A 15,744-nucleotide genomic window follows, 5' to 3' on the forward strand; every position below is an offset into this window, starting at 1 on the left:
CAGTGTGCCACGCGCTGCCATTGGCCGACAGGGACGAGGGCCGATGCCACCGGGGTTTGGATTGGCGGGGCGGCCAGAGTGCCACGTGCTGCGCCCCGCCCCGCTCCACCCCGCGCTGCAAACGTCCACCCACCGTCCGGTCGCTGGCGCAGGTCCCGCCCGCCTGGGTCCCCCCCGGGACGCTTCCAGCCCTCCGTAAGCAAACGGCCTCTGCAGACCCTTCCCACGCAGGTCCTCGCGGGCAGGCGGGCAGGCTGGCGGCCCCCCCGGGGACCAGACAGGGCGCGTCCCGAGTCGGTGCTGCTCTTCGGGCCTCTGCTGCGGCCGTCCTGTCGTTCGCCCCTCGGGAGACCTGGAGGCGAGGGTGCCCAGACTCTCACAGGCGGGATCCTGAAAGGGAGGACCGGCCCAGGTCACCCCAGAGGAGGGGACCCCGGTGGTCAGCTTCCCACCTGGACCGCTTCAGTTCTCGGGGCAACTTCCTCCTGGGGATCTGCCTGAGCCTGGAGGCGGGATCCACTGTCTCTTGACTCTCTTCCCTACTGTCCACACACCCACCGATCCATTTACCCACCTAGCTGCCCACCCCCCCATCTGTTCATTTACCCACCCACACCTGCCCCTCCAACCACCACCCGCCCTCTCTCCTACAAACACACCTATCCATTCCTCCATGTGCCCACCCACCCATCCACCCACGCACCCACCCATCCATCCACCCATGCACCCATCCACCCGTCTATCCATCCATCCATCCACCCATCCATTCTCTCCACTTATCTTTTGAGCTCCTCTTAGGTGCCAGGCACTGCCATAAACGCCAACAATCTGTAACAAACAGCTGTCGGGAAGTCTGTCCTCATGGGGGTCTCACTCTGCTGAGGTTTTATGTATGTCCAGGGCAAGTCAGACCTTCTGTGAACTCAGTATTTTTTCAGAAGTTGTTACCTCCTATTCTCTCCCAACCAAGGTTGACTTCAAGGGAAGGGGGAAGCGAGAGCCAGCCAAGCAAGAAGCCAGTCCCACACCCAAGGCAAGCAATAAGACCATTCATCTCAACTGCTCTGCCTGAAATATGTGTCTACACAAAGAGCCAGAAATTTCTCCGAGGGTGACTGAGTCTGCTTTTTCTTTTCGGTTCAGCCTGGAGGAGAAAGGGAGAAATGGTGCTGTCTTTTCACACATCTACAGCTCCTTTCTGACCTTCACAAGCAGAGCCAGATTGGTCATTCCTCTGTCCCCTGACCAGCCCATGGGAAGGCCTGTACATCAAGCCTAGGTCGGGACATTTGACAGAGACCTCACCACCTTCCTACCACTTTTGCCTGCCCAGCCTCCTTCTCCCTCTTCCCCCCGAGTGACAACTGGTCCCCTCTGCCCTGGTAGAGGATGGCAGGGAGGGACTGGAGTGGTGGCCCACACTGTACATACAGCTCTGGGTTTCCTACCTGGGAGGGAGAAGGGCCTTGTGCAGCTGTTGACACAAAAACAGGAGGACCCGCCGGCCAAGCAGGGGTCCAACAGGAGGCCGAACGCAGCCTCGGGCACTGCCCTGGTTCTCGCCGCTATGAGCCAGTGGAGTAAGCCTCCAACCTCTGTCTCTAGTGGCCTTCTGTGCCCTTCAGTGGGAGGCAAAGCCCCTTCCCCGGACATTCTCCAGGTGTGTCTGTTTCCACCTCCCCAGGGACGTCAGGGGAGTGAGAGCCCCAGACCCTCCGAGTGATTTCACAGATTTCCTGCCTCCGTGGAGTTATATTCCAACAGGAAAGACAGACAAGAAGTTTTCAAGGTGCTCTGGACAGTCTTCTGTGTCAGAACACACTGGTCCCAGGTGACTCCTGGGAGCTGCGTCTCCTTTCCAATAGTGGACCCTCTAGTCTCTACTCGCGAATGTCAGCTGGTCCCCAACTTTTTTGTTTGGATTCTACGTGTTATCCAAGGCCTTTCAGCATGGGATAAAACGCCACCGAAAGCCAGTCTACTTAAAATGGTGGTCCCCCTTCCAAAAGAGTGAGTTTTGACTGGGATTTCATCTTGAAAACTGATTTTTTTTTTAATTGTGAAAATGCAGTTGATCTGCTCTGAACAAAGTTGGGGTTCTAGTTGTGTGGTTGGGTGGAGGCACGTCTCCTGGGCGTCCAGGATCCTTTGTACGTGTTTCCTCATGGCTGTCCCCACTGAGCCCTCCAGCCTCGGAGCCTGAGATCCTATACGTGTGGGTTTCCTCCCAACAGATAGCCTCATGGTGAAGTTCCAGGGACACGGCATCTTGGCATGCCCGTGGGACCGTGGGACCGTCTTCTCGGGGCCGTGCTTCGAGCCAGGCCCAGGAGCCTGCCACTGCCGATTTTGATGCAGCAGCAGGGAGGATGGTTCGGAGTCACGTGCGGGCCAGCCCTCAGCCCTCACCCCCTCGCCACACACGGGGCGCCGTCAATCAGCGAGTGCGGCCCGCGGGCCCCTGTGCACCTGTTGTGTGCCCACACAGCCCCCCTCCCCTGCTCTAGTCCTTTGGGGGAGACACAGAGGAAAACATTCTGAGACTGAGAGGGGTTTGTTGTCTCGTCGGGAGACAAGAGACACGTGGGAATTGGCTGGAGAAGCCTGTGAGGCTGGGCGGGCCCCAGGCTGGCCTGGAGTGCTGGGGGGGCCTGGAGCTGGCTTTGGCACATCAGAATTCAGGAGGGGGGTGGTGGGCACGGCCAGCTTCCGCCTGAGTGGGACTGGGGTCCCTGGTGAGCCCAGGCCAGCCTGGGGCCTCTCCAGTCCTGGAAACCCCGGGACGTGGCCTGGGACTGCAGGGCGGGAGCAGGGCACAGAGCCCGGGCACCTGGTGGCCTCCACCCCAGCTTCCCGTGGGACAGGGGGCATCTGGCTTGTCTCAGCTGTGCGTGGCGGCACTGACCGAACGCTGCTTGCGCTCCCTCCAGCGCTGATACTCGGGGTTCAGAAGGTCCCCTTGCGGGCCTCTGCCCCGAGTGCACGCACGCACGCACGCACACACAGCTGAAGAGAATTAGGCTCGAAACGTCCACTCGGCTTTTCTCTTGATTCCGAGGTATTTAGGATGGGGGTGGGGGATTAGGAGAGGAAGTCGCTGAGCTAATTCTCCTGCGTTGGCCAACACAGAAGTGCAGATGGGGCCCAGAGCCCCGGGCGTCCCGGGCGGGGGTGGGAGAACCCCAGCCCTCCTCCCACAGGGCAAGGCAGGAGGGAAGGGCTGGGTGGGAGCCCCTCACCCGAGTGAGGGGACACAACGGGCCCCAGCCGGGCTCTCCTCTGGGCCGTGGTTCGCCCCCCACTCCCGCCACCACGCTCCCACCCCCGGAGTCGGAGGGCGGAACCGCCTTCAGACTCAGCCAGGTTCCCAGAGAGCTGCTTTCCGCTGAAGCAGAGAGGCCCAGGGCCACGTGGCCGCCTCGGCACCCTCTTCCCAGGAAAGGTCCTTGCCCTGAGCTGCTCTCGGAAGTGGACTGGAACGTGGAGGGGGCTGAGGGCCCCCAGGCACCCCTGAGTGACCAGTGCGGTTGCCGAGGTGCCTGCTGCTCGGGTCAGCCCGTGCGTGGGACCACCGGTGTCCACGTCCCCAGAGCCAGCGGTGCCTCCACACCGGCACACACCCTTGCGCGCACACCACCGCGGCTGTCCTGGGCGAGGTCTCCGGGCCCCCCGTGGCCATCCAGCAGCTTCTTCGCTGGTCGCAAGTCTCTGCGGACCCCCTTCCCATGTCCCCATTCCAGAGTCCTCCTCCTGCTGTGGTCTCCGTCTGCCTCGGGCCCCCACCTGGGCCTCCTCCTTGCCGACGGCTCTGGGCGCCCCGCTCTCACTCAGCCCTGACCTCTGCTCCCACCTTCCTCCCCCCACAGACCTGCCTTGCACCCAGGGGCGGCACGCCCTTCCCGCCGCGCTCAGAGCTCTCGTCTGCCGGTCTCCGTGCCTTGTGCGCCCCACGTCGGAGCATCTCACCCCCAGTGAGGAGGGCCAGACTCTGGGCCGCACTGGGCTTCCCCGGCCATGGCGGAGAGGAAGTGCCGGGGAGTGTCTCTGGGAGCCTTGGGGAGAGTGGTGGTGAGAGCATCCCTTCTCCCTTCTAGAAAGACCTCTCCAGCGGCTGAATGGACAGAGCACTGGGGAGCAGGGGTGGGAGGGGGGAGGCGAGGAGGTCTTGCCCGTGGAGGGGCTAGAGGCCGCCAGGCGGGGCTCCCGCAGGAGGTGGCTTTGGTGGGACCCTGGGGCTGAGGGCACGGAGGGCTTCAGGTGGCCCCGGAGGGTGTGGAAGGAAGCTGAAGGGACAGCCTGGGTCTTCAGAAACCCACGCGGGAGGTCAGCGTCCGCTGTTCTGCCCACTGTGGTACCAGCTCCAGGGCTACGGGGCATGGTGACCCCTCGGGTGTGGCTAATCCCGGTGCCTTTCCCCAGCTTAACTTCCCAGGGCCCAGGGCGGGACACAAGCCTCTGAGTGTTGCGTGTGACCAGCGTGGGTCCTGTGTCCTCCGGTCCCGGTTCTGGGACAAGCTTGGGCCCCCACGGGAACGCGTCTCCCAGACGGCTGGAGGAGAACGTTAGACCAGCACGCCACGCTGACCCCCACTGTCCCCACCAGCAGCTTTGCTCCCCTGCACTGGGGTCGGCGGGAACGGGAGGCCCAGCGGGTGGGGGGATCTCAGGCCCGGGCGCGCCTGGTGAGTGGCAGCGTGGGGTGTGGGCCGCTTCCCATCGAGAGGGCAGCTGTGCCGTGTGTGTGTGTGTTTCGGCCTTGTACAGCCAAGCCTTGATTAGCCAACCCCGATTCTCCCAGAGCCCCCGCTTCGATGCGGGTTAACTCAGCAGCTGTCTCCGAGCACCTGCTTGGGGCCTGGTTGGGTGCCAGGCATGGGGGTGGGAAAGCAGAGGGAGCTGGGCCCTGCCAGACCCATCGCCCGGAGAGTCTTGTCTACCATTACCTTCCAGAGGCAATTGCTTCCCACCGTGTAGCCCCCCGGGGCCTGCCTGTGCCCCACTTCCTGCCCAGGCTGGCCCTTGGCACAGCCGCCCCTCGGCTACAACCTCCCCAGCTCTCGGGGCGGGATGGGTCCAGGCCTTTGAGGACGTTGGCATGGCCAGGCTCCACCCAGAAAGAATTTCCATTATCTCCGAGGTTCTGGGAAAAGCGTTGATAGGAAGCCGGTTCTCCCGGGCCCTGGTGGTGGTTGTAGGTTGCTTTTTAATGTCAAAGGACCTTCTCCGACAATTGGGTGAGAGCAGGTCCTTGCAGAGAACCCGTCTATCCTTGGCTCTCTGCCTGTAGAGGGCAAGGCTACTCAGGGGGGCCACCAGGCCTCGGGGGAACGGGGAGGGGCACGAACTGGCCCGCCGTGAGAGGCCGTGGGGAAGCGAAGGAGGATGTTCTCGTGGAGCCCAGAGGTTCGGAGGATGGGCGTGACTCGGACAAAAGAGACAAGAATGAGGAGAAAGGGCGTCTGGGGTACCCGTCTGTCTGGGGTACTGTGTGGCCATGTGGTTTTCAGGTCTGTACATGAGGCCTCTGAGACACGTTCCTTCATAAGATGGAGCTTAATTCCCTCCCCTGGATTTGTTTTGGACTTAGTCATTTGCTTCTGATCAACAGGCCACGGGGACAGTGTCCGAGACCACCTCCCAGAGCAGGTGCGTCAGACGCACTGGCGCTGCCTCCGTGCTCTCTGGCTGCGATCCCTCCTTGGGGAGACGCAGGCCGCCATGTTGGGAGGACGCCCAAGCAGCAGTGGTGAGGGACGGCAGCCTCCCACCCACGGCCTCACGAGCCCACCAGCATGGCCGGGCATCCTCCGTTCCCTGTCAAGCCATCTAGTGGCCACAGTCCCGGCCGACATCCCAAGGGCCCCTGAGCCAGACCCACCCCCAGAAACCACGTGAGACAATAAACATCAACTGTCTGAAACTGTGACGTGGTCAGGCCGTTTGTTACGCGGCAGCAGCTACCCGATTTGGCCGCCCGCGCTGGGTTCAGTCTGGCCCCTGACGGGGTAGCCAAGAGGGCTGGGCCCGCCTGTCCACTCTTACCAGTGGGCAGTGGCATCTGGGCACAGGGGACAGAGCGCTGGGCACAAGCCTTGTTTCTGCTTTCCCGGGATTTGAATTCTGCCCTCCAGGCCAGCAGCCGCTCACCTGGGGTGCCTGTGAGAGGACTGTTTGCGACTCAGGAGGCGGTCTCTGGGCAGCAGGGAGCTTTTGGGGTTTGAGCTGGGGAGGGGGGCGGAATCTGTGACAGTGAGAGAGGCCAGTCGTTAGACCGTGACCTGGGGCCTATAACAGATGACTCTTGTCTCCCCCTGAGAACACGCACATCCAGTTCCCCGGCACGTGGGCAGGACGGAGGGCGCTCGCTGCCTGCCTCTCCCGAGGCTGGTGACCGGCTACCCCACACCACCGGGTAGCCTCCAGCGTGTCGGGATGGGGGGCTCCATCGCCAGGGTGCCTTCTTGTCTGTCTCTGAGCAGGTCCCCGCTGGTCCGTTGCCCAGCCCGCCTCAAAGGGCACACACCCGGGGTGGGCGAGAACCCTCACAGGAGTGGAGACGCTCCCTTCCTGCCTCCTTTCCAGCACCCCACCCTCAGGGGCCGGCATGGCCAGCCCATTCCTCTTCCTCAGGGACCCGTGGCCTGTGGGCCCACGGACTGACCTCGACCATCTCCATGCAGGCCTCCTCCACGACGAGGGCCCCGGAGAGGGGGCTCGGCAGCCAGCTCTGTCTGGGTTGGTTTTCTGTGCCCGGGCACGTGGATGACCACTCCCACCCCCGTTAGCCATATGATGGGAACAGGCCTGTCGGGGTGATGGCAGGAGGCCCTGTGCGGGTGGACAGTAGCCCCGGGGACATGGGGGCGGGGGGGAAGCCTGGCTTGTTTTAATTAAGCGACAGTGCACGGTGACCCCTGTGTCACACCCAGCTTAAGCAAGGACTTTGTGACCGTGACGCCTTCAGTCCTGGCAGCAGCCTGCCGTGGTGACGGGGACCCCGGGGCGGGAAAGGGTCAGGGACACGTAGCAGATACGAATGCTGGGCTCTGCTCTTGGGCCTCTTAGAACTGGCTCTGTCTGTCCGTCCTTTCCTCTCTGCCGTGTGACCTCACGGCCTTTCAACCTGCCTAGGCAGCGCTGTCGCAGACACGGTGCTCATGGGGCGTGAGGATGGGCGCGCCTTTGCCCCCATTCCTGGGTGCCGATCCCGCGTGCGTGGCCCCGTCTTTCCTGCAGCAACTCTGGGAGCCCAGTGTGGGAGGGGCCGCCCCTCAGCCCGCTGCCTCGCAGGTGCCAGGTCCCCTGCATCCCAAGACTCCCCCAGCAGAAACCCCTTGCTCGTTAATTGTTCCATTTGGACACAGTGCTTTTTCATGGAGCTGGGGTGACCTCAGAGTGTCTCCTTGGCAGGGAGAGGACAACTCCCGGGCCCAGGCTCACTCCCCAGCCACAAACTCGTTCTCAGCAGAATCTCTTCCTTCCTGGGGTCTGCAGCCCGCCCCCTGACCCCCAGCGTGGCCAAGCAGAACTGGGCAAGGTGGTGAACCTGAGTTTCATTTGGGCGAGGGGTCCTGGCCGACATTTCTGATCCAGCCCTACTCCTCCCTAAGTTCCTGGGGAGGGTGGGGTGGTGGGACATGGGGTCAGCCTTGGCCCAGGTGGTGTCCCCCAAGGGGGTCGGTTGGGAGACACCAGGCGGCCGGCAGCCCGGAGCCTCAGCCCTCGGCCTCGGTCTACACGCAGGAAGTGAGGGTTTCGTGCAGCTGAGCTCCAAGGAGACTGGGGGGTTCAGAGTTAGATGGGGGCTCGGTCTCCCACACGCTGTTCCTTCCCCGGGTCCCCGGCTGGGGCCGGAGTCCTCGGGACACATCGATCGCTGCCAACAGTTTGCAGATGTGACATGTTCGGAGCCTGGCAACAGGGCGTCTGCAGCCGCTGGAGAACGTGGCTGGAGCCACATCCACACCAAAGCACCCCGTCACCTTTCTCTGCTTGGAGCGTAGTCTTTTTTTGGAAGCCTTGCTGGAAAATCTGAATCTCGTGAACCATCAGCTGTTTATAATCAGAGAAGCATATGTTTAAAAGAGCGGAGGGGCCTTATAAACTCTGTGTGCAAATTACCTTTGGGGCTGCCTACCCCGCCGCCCCCCCCCCACCACGGCTGCCATCCCTGGTGAGGGGCTCGGCGCGCAGCACGGAGCGAGCTGTGACCCCGCGGTGGCATGGGGTCTGTTTAACTTTAGTCACGTCGGCTTGGCCCCAGAGCGTGGGAGCCTCCATTGCGGCGGCACGGCTTCCAGACCCCCCCCGCCCCCGCCCTCCCCCCCACCCCAGCTGCACAGGACTCCTGCTCTCCCTGTTCCCGGGCCTTCACCATGAGAAATGTCCAACCTGGGGGCCGTGCAGCAGGCCGTGGTAGGAGCTTCGGGCCAGCAGGGGCCTCCCGGGCCCCCACACTGCGGGGCCGCTCAGAGTCGGCAGGGGGGGGTGCGGGGGGGCCGCCTGGGGGCTTGCTGGCTTGTTTGTCTGGTGTTTTTCATTTTCGTTTCTGCACTAGCTGTGCTCGCTCTCCTCGCATGCCGTACGACTCATCCGTTGAAAGTGCGGTTCGAGGGTTTCTCGGGCATTCAGATCTGTGCAGCGGTCCGCGCTGGACGGTTCCGCAGTGTCTTCGGCGCCCGTAAAAGAAACCCCGTCCCCGGTAGCAATGGCTCCCCGCCCCCATCCCCACCCCACCACGCCCGAGCCCACATGGCCACGGATCTGTCTTCCGTCCGTATGGATCTGCCGGTTCTGGACGTTTCGTAGTGCATCGGATGCCACACGGTCTTTTGCAACGGCTTCCTTGTGTCTCATGACGTCCTCCAGTCCTTCCTTATGCCTCGGCTGACAAGGCTTCGCTGCCGCTTACTGCCGGCCAGTCCTCTGCGGGGTGGCTAGAGCCTGCTTCGTGGGCCCTCGTGTCCGTGGATGCATATCCGGGCTGGTTCCGCTTTCCAGCCGTTATGGGAAATGCTGCTGGGACCGTGGGGAGGCAAGGCTTTCGTGAACGCATATTTTTACTTCTCTTGGGTCTGCCCCAAGTCGCAGAATTGGTGGGTCCTATGGAAGCTTGACTGAACCGCGTAAGGAACCGTCCGGCGACTTCCCACCGTGGCTCCGCCCTCTTGCCCTCCCGCCCGCATCACCGGAAGGCTCCGACCACCCCCTGCCCCCGCCTCGCCAACACCCGTGACGGTGGGTCAGGTTCACGCTGGGCATCTAGCGGGTGTAAAGCAGCCTCTCATGGAGTTGGCTGGTGGCCCCCCAATGGCCAGTGACATCGAGCACCTTCCCCTGTGCTCCTTGGCCACGTGTATCTCTTCATGAAATGTCTACGTAGACCCTTTCCCCGATTTTTATTGATCCCTTTACTATGGGGCAGCTAGAGTTCGTGAGGTATTCTAGACACACGTTCCTTATCAGATATGCCTCCCCCATGTTGTGGGTTGTCCTGTCACTTTCTTGGTGGTGTCCTTTGACTCACGATGATTTTTAACTTGGATGAAGTCCAGCCTATGACTTTTTTCTCTGGTGGCTCGCGTCGTTAATGTCGTAACCAAGTGGCAACGTGCCGATCCAAGGTCACCAAAATTTATTTCTGCTTTCTTCTGGGAGCTGTAGTTTTAGCCTTTACCTCTGAGTTTGTGATCGAGGCCAGTTTGCTCATGCCGAGCACAGTGGCTCATGCTGTGGCGGACAGGTCTAGTGGTCCAGCACCCTTTGCTGGGAAGGCTGTTTTCTCCGCCATCGAGCGACCTTGGCACCGTGTCAGAAACCACTGGCACAAGTGGGAGGGTTTCCTCCTGAGCCTGCGGTGTTCCACTCATCTGTATGTCTGTCCTCCGGCCGCCACCGTACTGTCTTGTTCACGTGGCTCTGTACGCAAGCTTTGAAGTCAGGAGGCGGGAGTCCTGCCGTCTTCACAGGTGTGCGGCTTGCTGCCTGCGTCTGTGCCCTCAGCTGGGGCGGGGCCACACCTCGTGACCCAGATTGGGTCTTCCAGCCTTGTTCCTCCTTTGTCAAGATTGACTGGCAGTTCTGGGTCCCTCGAGTTTCCCCACGAACTCTAGGATCGGCTTGTCACCTTCTGCAGAGAGACCAGGTGGGTTCTGAGTGGGGTGACAAGCCCCGTAGCTGATCCTGGGGACTGTCGGCATCTCAACCACATGAAGTCTTCTAGTCCATGAACATGGGACACCTTTCCTTTTTGTTCACATCGTCTCTTGGTATTTCTTTTGTTGATGCTGCGGGGTTTTGCAACAGTGACCAGCTGCTGTCCTTCCTTCCCACCCAGGGCTCCGGCCAGCCCCCACACTCCTACTCCCCAAAGCCCCCACGTGGCTTCCGGCCCTGAGCCCCTTCCCTGGGCTCCAGCGATACTCGGTGGCCCCAGCTTTGTGCTGGGCACAGTGTGTTTCTCAGGCCAGAGTCTCTCACACCCTTGCCTGGGGCACCTACTGCCCTCTTGGAGCATCCTCATGTCCTGGGGGTTCCTGAGTTGTCCCCCACACCCAGGAGCTCTCTCCTTCACATGCCTTGGTCATCTCTCCCCCAGTGAGAGGGCCACCCCCAGACGGTGGCTCCCAGAGGCCAGGGTATCTCTACCATCCCACCCCCTCTGCCCCCCAAGACTAGGCGCGGGGCGTGAAAATCCCCAAAAGGTCTGCAGGAGTAACTAAACTGTCTCCAGGACAAGACCTCCCCAGCACCATCCCTCGTCCTAATGGAGAGATGGTCCTTAATCCTGAGGGAGGCATCTTAGGGCCTCAACACCAGGAAAAGAGGACTTTGGCAACTTACAAAAGGAACTTGATTTTTCAAATTTCCTTTCAACTCAAAGGTCTCAAATCTGGTCTGTCGAGACCCGAGAGGGGAGGGTCCTGGGGTTGCTTCTCAGGAGGGCGCCTTGGAGGGGAGGCAGAACTGGCTCGTGGTAGCGTGTCTAAGGCTGTTAACGGCTCACCTGGGTCTAGCCCTTGATGCGGCTGGATCAAGCTGTTTAGACCAACTGGGTCATGGACAGGTGGGATCCCCCAGCCTCACTGGGGCTATCTCCCCTCTGAGAAATGAGAGACGTACTCCCTGTTTTGCCACCCAAAAGCCAGGGAGGAGGCCAGCTCCTGGGAGGCGGTGGCTTGCGTCCTTTGGGAACCTGGGGGGGGGACGTGGTGCCTGGGGAGGGCCCAGGGTCATCTGGTTCAAGCCATGAATACGCCTGCTTCTCCTTGATGGTCCATGGATTCTGCACTCTGAGCACCTCTATGAGCCAGGCCCTCTGCTGGGCGTGGCAGGTGGGCGCTGGTGCTCCCTGACCGCAGGCGGCCTGGCCTCCGGGGTGTCACCACGGGCCGGCTGGGGCCCCAGGCAGCATGGGGATAGCAGCACCCAAAGTGGGGGGGGGGCCTCAGAGTCGGGCCTCCAGGGGTCATAGGGAGGTATTCTAGGGCAGAGAAGAGGGCTCCCTGCCCAGCTGCCTCCCCCAGGGTTCCAGGCCGGCTTAGGGGCCAGCCCACAGCCCCCTGCCCCAGCATCCACAGGCCTGGCTGCCAGGCTCTCTGGGCCTCGCCCCACCTCATAAGATGGGGGTACATCGAAGAGCTCTGAGGGCTTCTGCTCCTCTTGGAATGTGCAGATGGGGCAGAAAGAGGCCCGCAGCGGGCGTCGGTCCCTCCCAGCTCCCCGCCATGACCACGAAGGCCCGAGGCCTTCTTCACCCTTCAGCAGCCGTCCCCTGTGTCCAGGACCCCAGAGGGGCGGAGCTCCCAGGCCTTCTCCGCACGGGACTCTTGCAACCTCCTGGCACGTGTGGGGCATGTGCACTCCTTGTCCCTTGGAGAGCCTCCGGCTGGACATGGAGAGGAGGCTATGGGGGACATGGGAGGACGCCCACCTCTGCCCGTGAGCCTCCCGTCAGAGTGAGGTCGGCTCCCTGGGAAACCCCTGGTTGTAAATGGGGTCGGGCTGGGGGATCCGGGAGGGGATGAGGAGCCCGAGGCCCTACCTGTGCGGTCCCAGGAATGGGGGGGCGGCCGAGACCACCCCCCCCTGCAGGAGTCGCATCATAGAACTTTGGCATTTGGGGATTTCACTTTAGGGAGGGATGAACGAGCGTCTGAAATGAGATCCGAGAGTAGCCGGGACCCTGCCTGAGATGTGGCTTCCGTGGATTGCGCGTGGGGAGCCCCCACTCCTCCCGGCGCCCCAGGCCAGCCGGACCTGCATTCCGCTCCTCCTCCCGCCTTCTGGAAGCGCTCCCTGAATCGCATTGTCTGCTGTGCTCCGGCAGGCCCTTCTGGGCTCTTCCTCTGCTGTTCGCCATAAAAACGCTCCAGTCATCTTTTCCGCTGTGGTTTTTATTGTTTTATTTTATTATTCCAGCTATATTAAGTTGGGAAGAGCTATAGAAATGGTTTTTTCTCCCCCAGATTCCAGAACAAGTCGTAGCCATCGTAGATTTTAATTAGTCTCCCCGCCGCACACACACGCCTCTGTGTCCTCCACATCACACTCCTCGCTGTCCATGGCGTGTCAAGGACGGGGACTGGAACAGGTCTCTTTCCCTCGCTCTCATCCAGCGCAAGAAAAAAGTGAGCTCCCATCCCGGGTCAGCCCTGTTTCTGTAGGCCATGACCACAGGCGCTGCCGGCCCCTGGCTGGGCTCGGCTGCCGTGGAAGCCAAGTGCAGGGTGAAGGCCTGGGGAGGAGTCTGGGTTCTCTTGGCTGCCGGTAAGATTATCCATTAAATCCATATTCCCCACTGTAGAGTTCACGTATTCGGAGAATATCCCGTACTCTGGCTGTCTTACGTTTCTGCAATATTGCTTCCAGATGGGCAAACACCCCCTCGGAGCCCGCCCTCGCAGATGCTAAGGCCCCAGTGCTGCTCACCACCGCGCCTTTGTTCTGTCCCCGATCACTTGGGGGTGGGGGTGCCAGGCCCGTGGCCCCGGGCTAGAGCCTCTGAAGAGACTCGGATAACACAGCCTGAGCGGTGGGCCACGGAGGCCTCGTCCCTGAGCCTGTCCCATCGTCAGGGCCTGTAGGGCCACCGCCCGTCCCGGCCCCACCCACGCCGGGGCTGCAGGAGTCCTCCCGTCCCACCCACACCACGGGGGTACACCAGGCAGGAGCCTGCTGGCGTTCTGCACCTGACTGGGATGGGGTAAGCCCCATCTCCCTTGCAGCCCACCCCCTTCAGGCAGCCCAAGCACTGGGGCCAGCCTCCAGGCCTCCTGCCCGGCCCCTGAGAGGCAGCCTGCTGGACCATGGACGCTAGGCTTCCCCCCCCCCCACCCCCGTGGCCCCTCTGGTAAGCCTGAGTATGCTCTGGGAGTCTGGGAGCCGGGGCCGTCCTGCGATCAGTGGAGATGAAGGCCTGCTCTGTGCTTCTCCTGCTCATGTCAGGGTCCCTGGCCAGGCATGGGCTTCTGACCCCATGGGGGCTCCGTGGGGATGGAAGGGCTTCAGCAGGGCCGGGCCGGCAGATGGGTGGGGGCTGAGGGGTCGGCCATGGACGGCTCCACAGAGACAGATTCTTGGAGGGGGAGACAGTGCAGGCAGAGGCAGCAGGCTCGGGGCCTGCACAGCACAGGGGCCCAAGGCCCGGGCAGGGTCCACGGCAGAGGGCCTCGAAGGCCAGCGAAGGAGTCCCATCGTCGTCGTTCAAAGAGCAGCATTCCCGTCTTGAGCGAGAAAGCCGTGCAGACAGACATGCCTTTCTTTCCCCCAAAAGTCTGGGCCCCAGGCCCGGAGCCCTGGTGCCCACATACACGTGTCCTCCCGCTTGCCCGCGTCTTGCCCGGAGCCCGGGCCTGTGTTGCACGCACAGCCGTGAGGCATGGCAGCCCCGACGGGCGCCCGTGGTTGGTACAGGTGAGAGGCACCAGGAGGGACAAGCCGCCGGTGACACTGTGCAGCTGGTGACCTTTCCGCACTCACAGGTACCCGCGGGAAGCTCTTGGCGAGGGCGCTCTGCGGCACCCGCCCCGACTGACACAGAGACGTGCAAGAGCTCAGGGGAGCCCGCAGCCGACAGGCCTTCTCCCAGAGGAGCTGGGGACCCAGGCAGGGCTGGGCCGGCTGTGTCTGTTGGCCAGGTGTGGACCTGCCTGCGGAGGTCAGACCCCTGCCCCTCAGCCACCTCGTCTGTCTTGGTGGCCCAGCCCCCGTTACTTGCTACAACCCCACAGGAGGATATGTCCCTGTGGCCGGGCTGGGGTGGGTGTCCTGCTAGGGAAGGAAGCCGGGACAGGAGGGGGAAGCCGGGGGCCCCTGGACATCCTCAGACATGCCACGGCTCATCAGGGGTCCCCCCGGAGGGATGTGGCGAGCTGGCCCCGGCCACAGCAGAGCGAGGCAGGCCGGCAGTCAACAGTTGGCTCCTGAAGCCGTTCCCGGGTCTTGATGTCAGAGGAGTCCATGAACCCGGACTGGTCCGCGTGGCAGGGGACCTCGCTGAGTAGCAAACATCCCTGAGTGCAGGCTCGCCCTCCTGCCGCTCGGGCCGCACGGGCTGGCCGGGCTGCGTGCACACGGGGGTTCCGGCCACTGTGCCAGGAGGAACAGTCAGCCCGGAGGCATGAGCGGAGGGGCTTGGGGGTCTCGTGACGTCACAATCTATGCCGTGGGGACCTGGAGATCAGGACTGACGCTGGATTTCCAGAGGGGCTCTGGTCCCGAGGCTGAACTGGCCTGTGGCCCCCAGCCACCCCGACCCACGCTGCTCACCGTGGGGATCCCCGAGTTTACACCCTGCCCCCTCGCCCACAGGCCTGACATGTAATGTCCCCGGGCGTCAGCCCGGGGAGCGGGAGCCCTCCCCTGCCCAGCTATGGGTAAGCGTCCCATTTCCCGTGAGAGGCTGGTCCTGTGAGCGTGGAGACTCGCATATCCTGGGGGTCGTGTTGTTCCTGACGTACCAGCCCGGTGGCCTCTGCCCTCCCTGGCACCTTCTCACGGCCCCGCAGGTGTGGAGACTCAGGCACCCGCCCGGGCAAGTTAATGGTCAGCCGGAGTTCCCGCCCCACACCGGCAGTCTTGCTGGCTGGTGACGCAGCCCCACTGGGAATCAAGCTGCCCTGGGGGCTCAGAGGGTGGGGGAGGGGTGGGGGAGGTGAAGGGGACTTGGAGTGGATGAAGGCCGAGTGAGGGGGCTTGGGGGACGGATGGGGGAGGGGGTTAGGAGGCAGGAGGGGTCCTAAGCAGAGTGCCCCTGTCTTCCCACTCACCCCCTCCAGTCGGCAAACCCCCACCCTGCAGGGGCCACTCCCAGCATTGTCCCTCAGACCCGGGGGCTCAGGTGGGCCCCCTCGGCAGCATTCAAGGCTGTGCAGGGGAGGGGGCTTCGGAGAGCCGCAGCGGATCACCCGGCGCGGGCCGGCAGCTGGGCTCCAGCTCCCACTTGACTCGACTCTGTTGCTCCGAAACACTCAGTATTCAAAAGCCTGCAGAAAGGAGACCCGGCCGTGGCCACGGTAGAGTTCTTCCCTCCCCCCAGGCTTTCCGGCCCTTTCCCTGTCCTTCTCAAGAGCCATTACCTGTGCCCGGCCCCGCCGGCCCCCACCGGCCCCCGCCGGGCCCCGCCGGCCCCCGCCGGGCCCCACAGCCCCACTGGGCCCCACCGCCTGGGCTAGAGGCGGCTGGGGCTGGGGGAGGGGAGCTCCAGGAAGTCACAGCCCTCCCCCCACCCTGTATTCAGGAAAG

At 62.9% G+C, this 15,744-nt stretch overlaps 1 protein-coding gene across 4 annotated transcripts in view; it reads left to right on the top strand.

The window, feature by feature from the left end:
- Nucleotides 1–15,744, top strand: part of KCNQ1 (potassium voltage-gated channel subfamily Q member 1) — a 299,167-nt gene that overhangs the window by 168,401 nt on the left and 115,022 nt on the right. Inside the window, exon 12 of one of the 4 annotated variants that reach the window (XM_046016815.1) lies at nucleotides 5,609–5,864. The exons of the other annotated variants lie outside the window; for them this stretch is intronic. Coding sequence (XP_045872771.1) covers nucleotides 5,609–5,750 — 142 coding nt within the window. The 3' untranslated portion in view covers nucleotides 5,751–5,864. Of the gene's footprint in view, nucleotides 1–5,608; nucleotides 5,865–15,744 lie in introns of those variants that run through there. 4 annotated transcript variants of the gene reach the window in all.

This window comes from Meles meles, chromosome 8 (assembly GCF_922984935.1).
Source record: "Meles meles chromosome 8, mMelMel3.1 paternal haplotype, whole genome shotgun sequence".
Lineage (NCBI taxonomy): Eukaryota > Metazoa > Chordata > Mammalia > Carnivora > Mustelidae > Meles > Meles meles.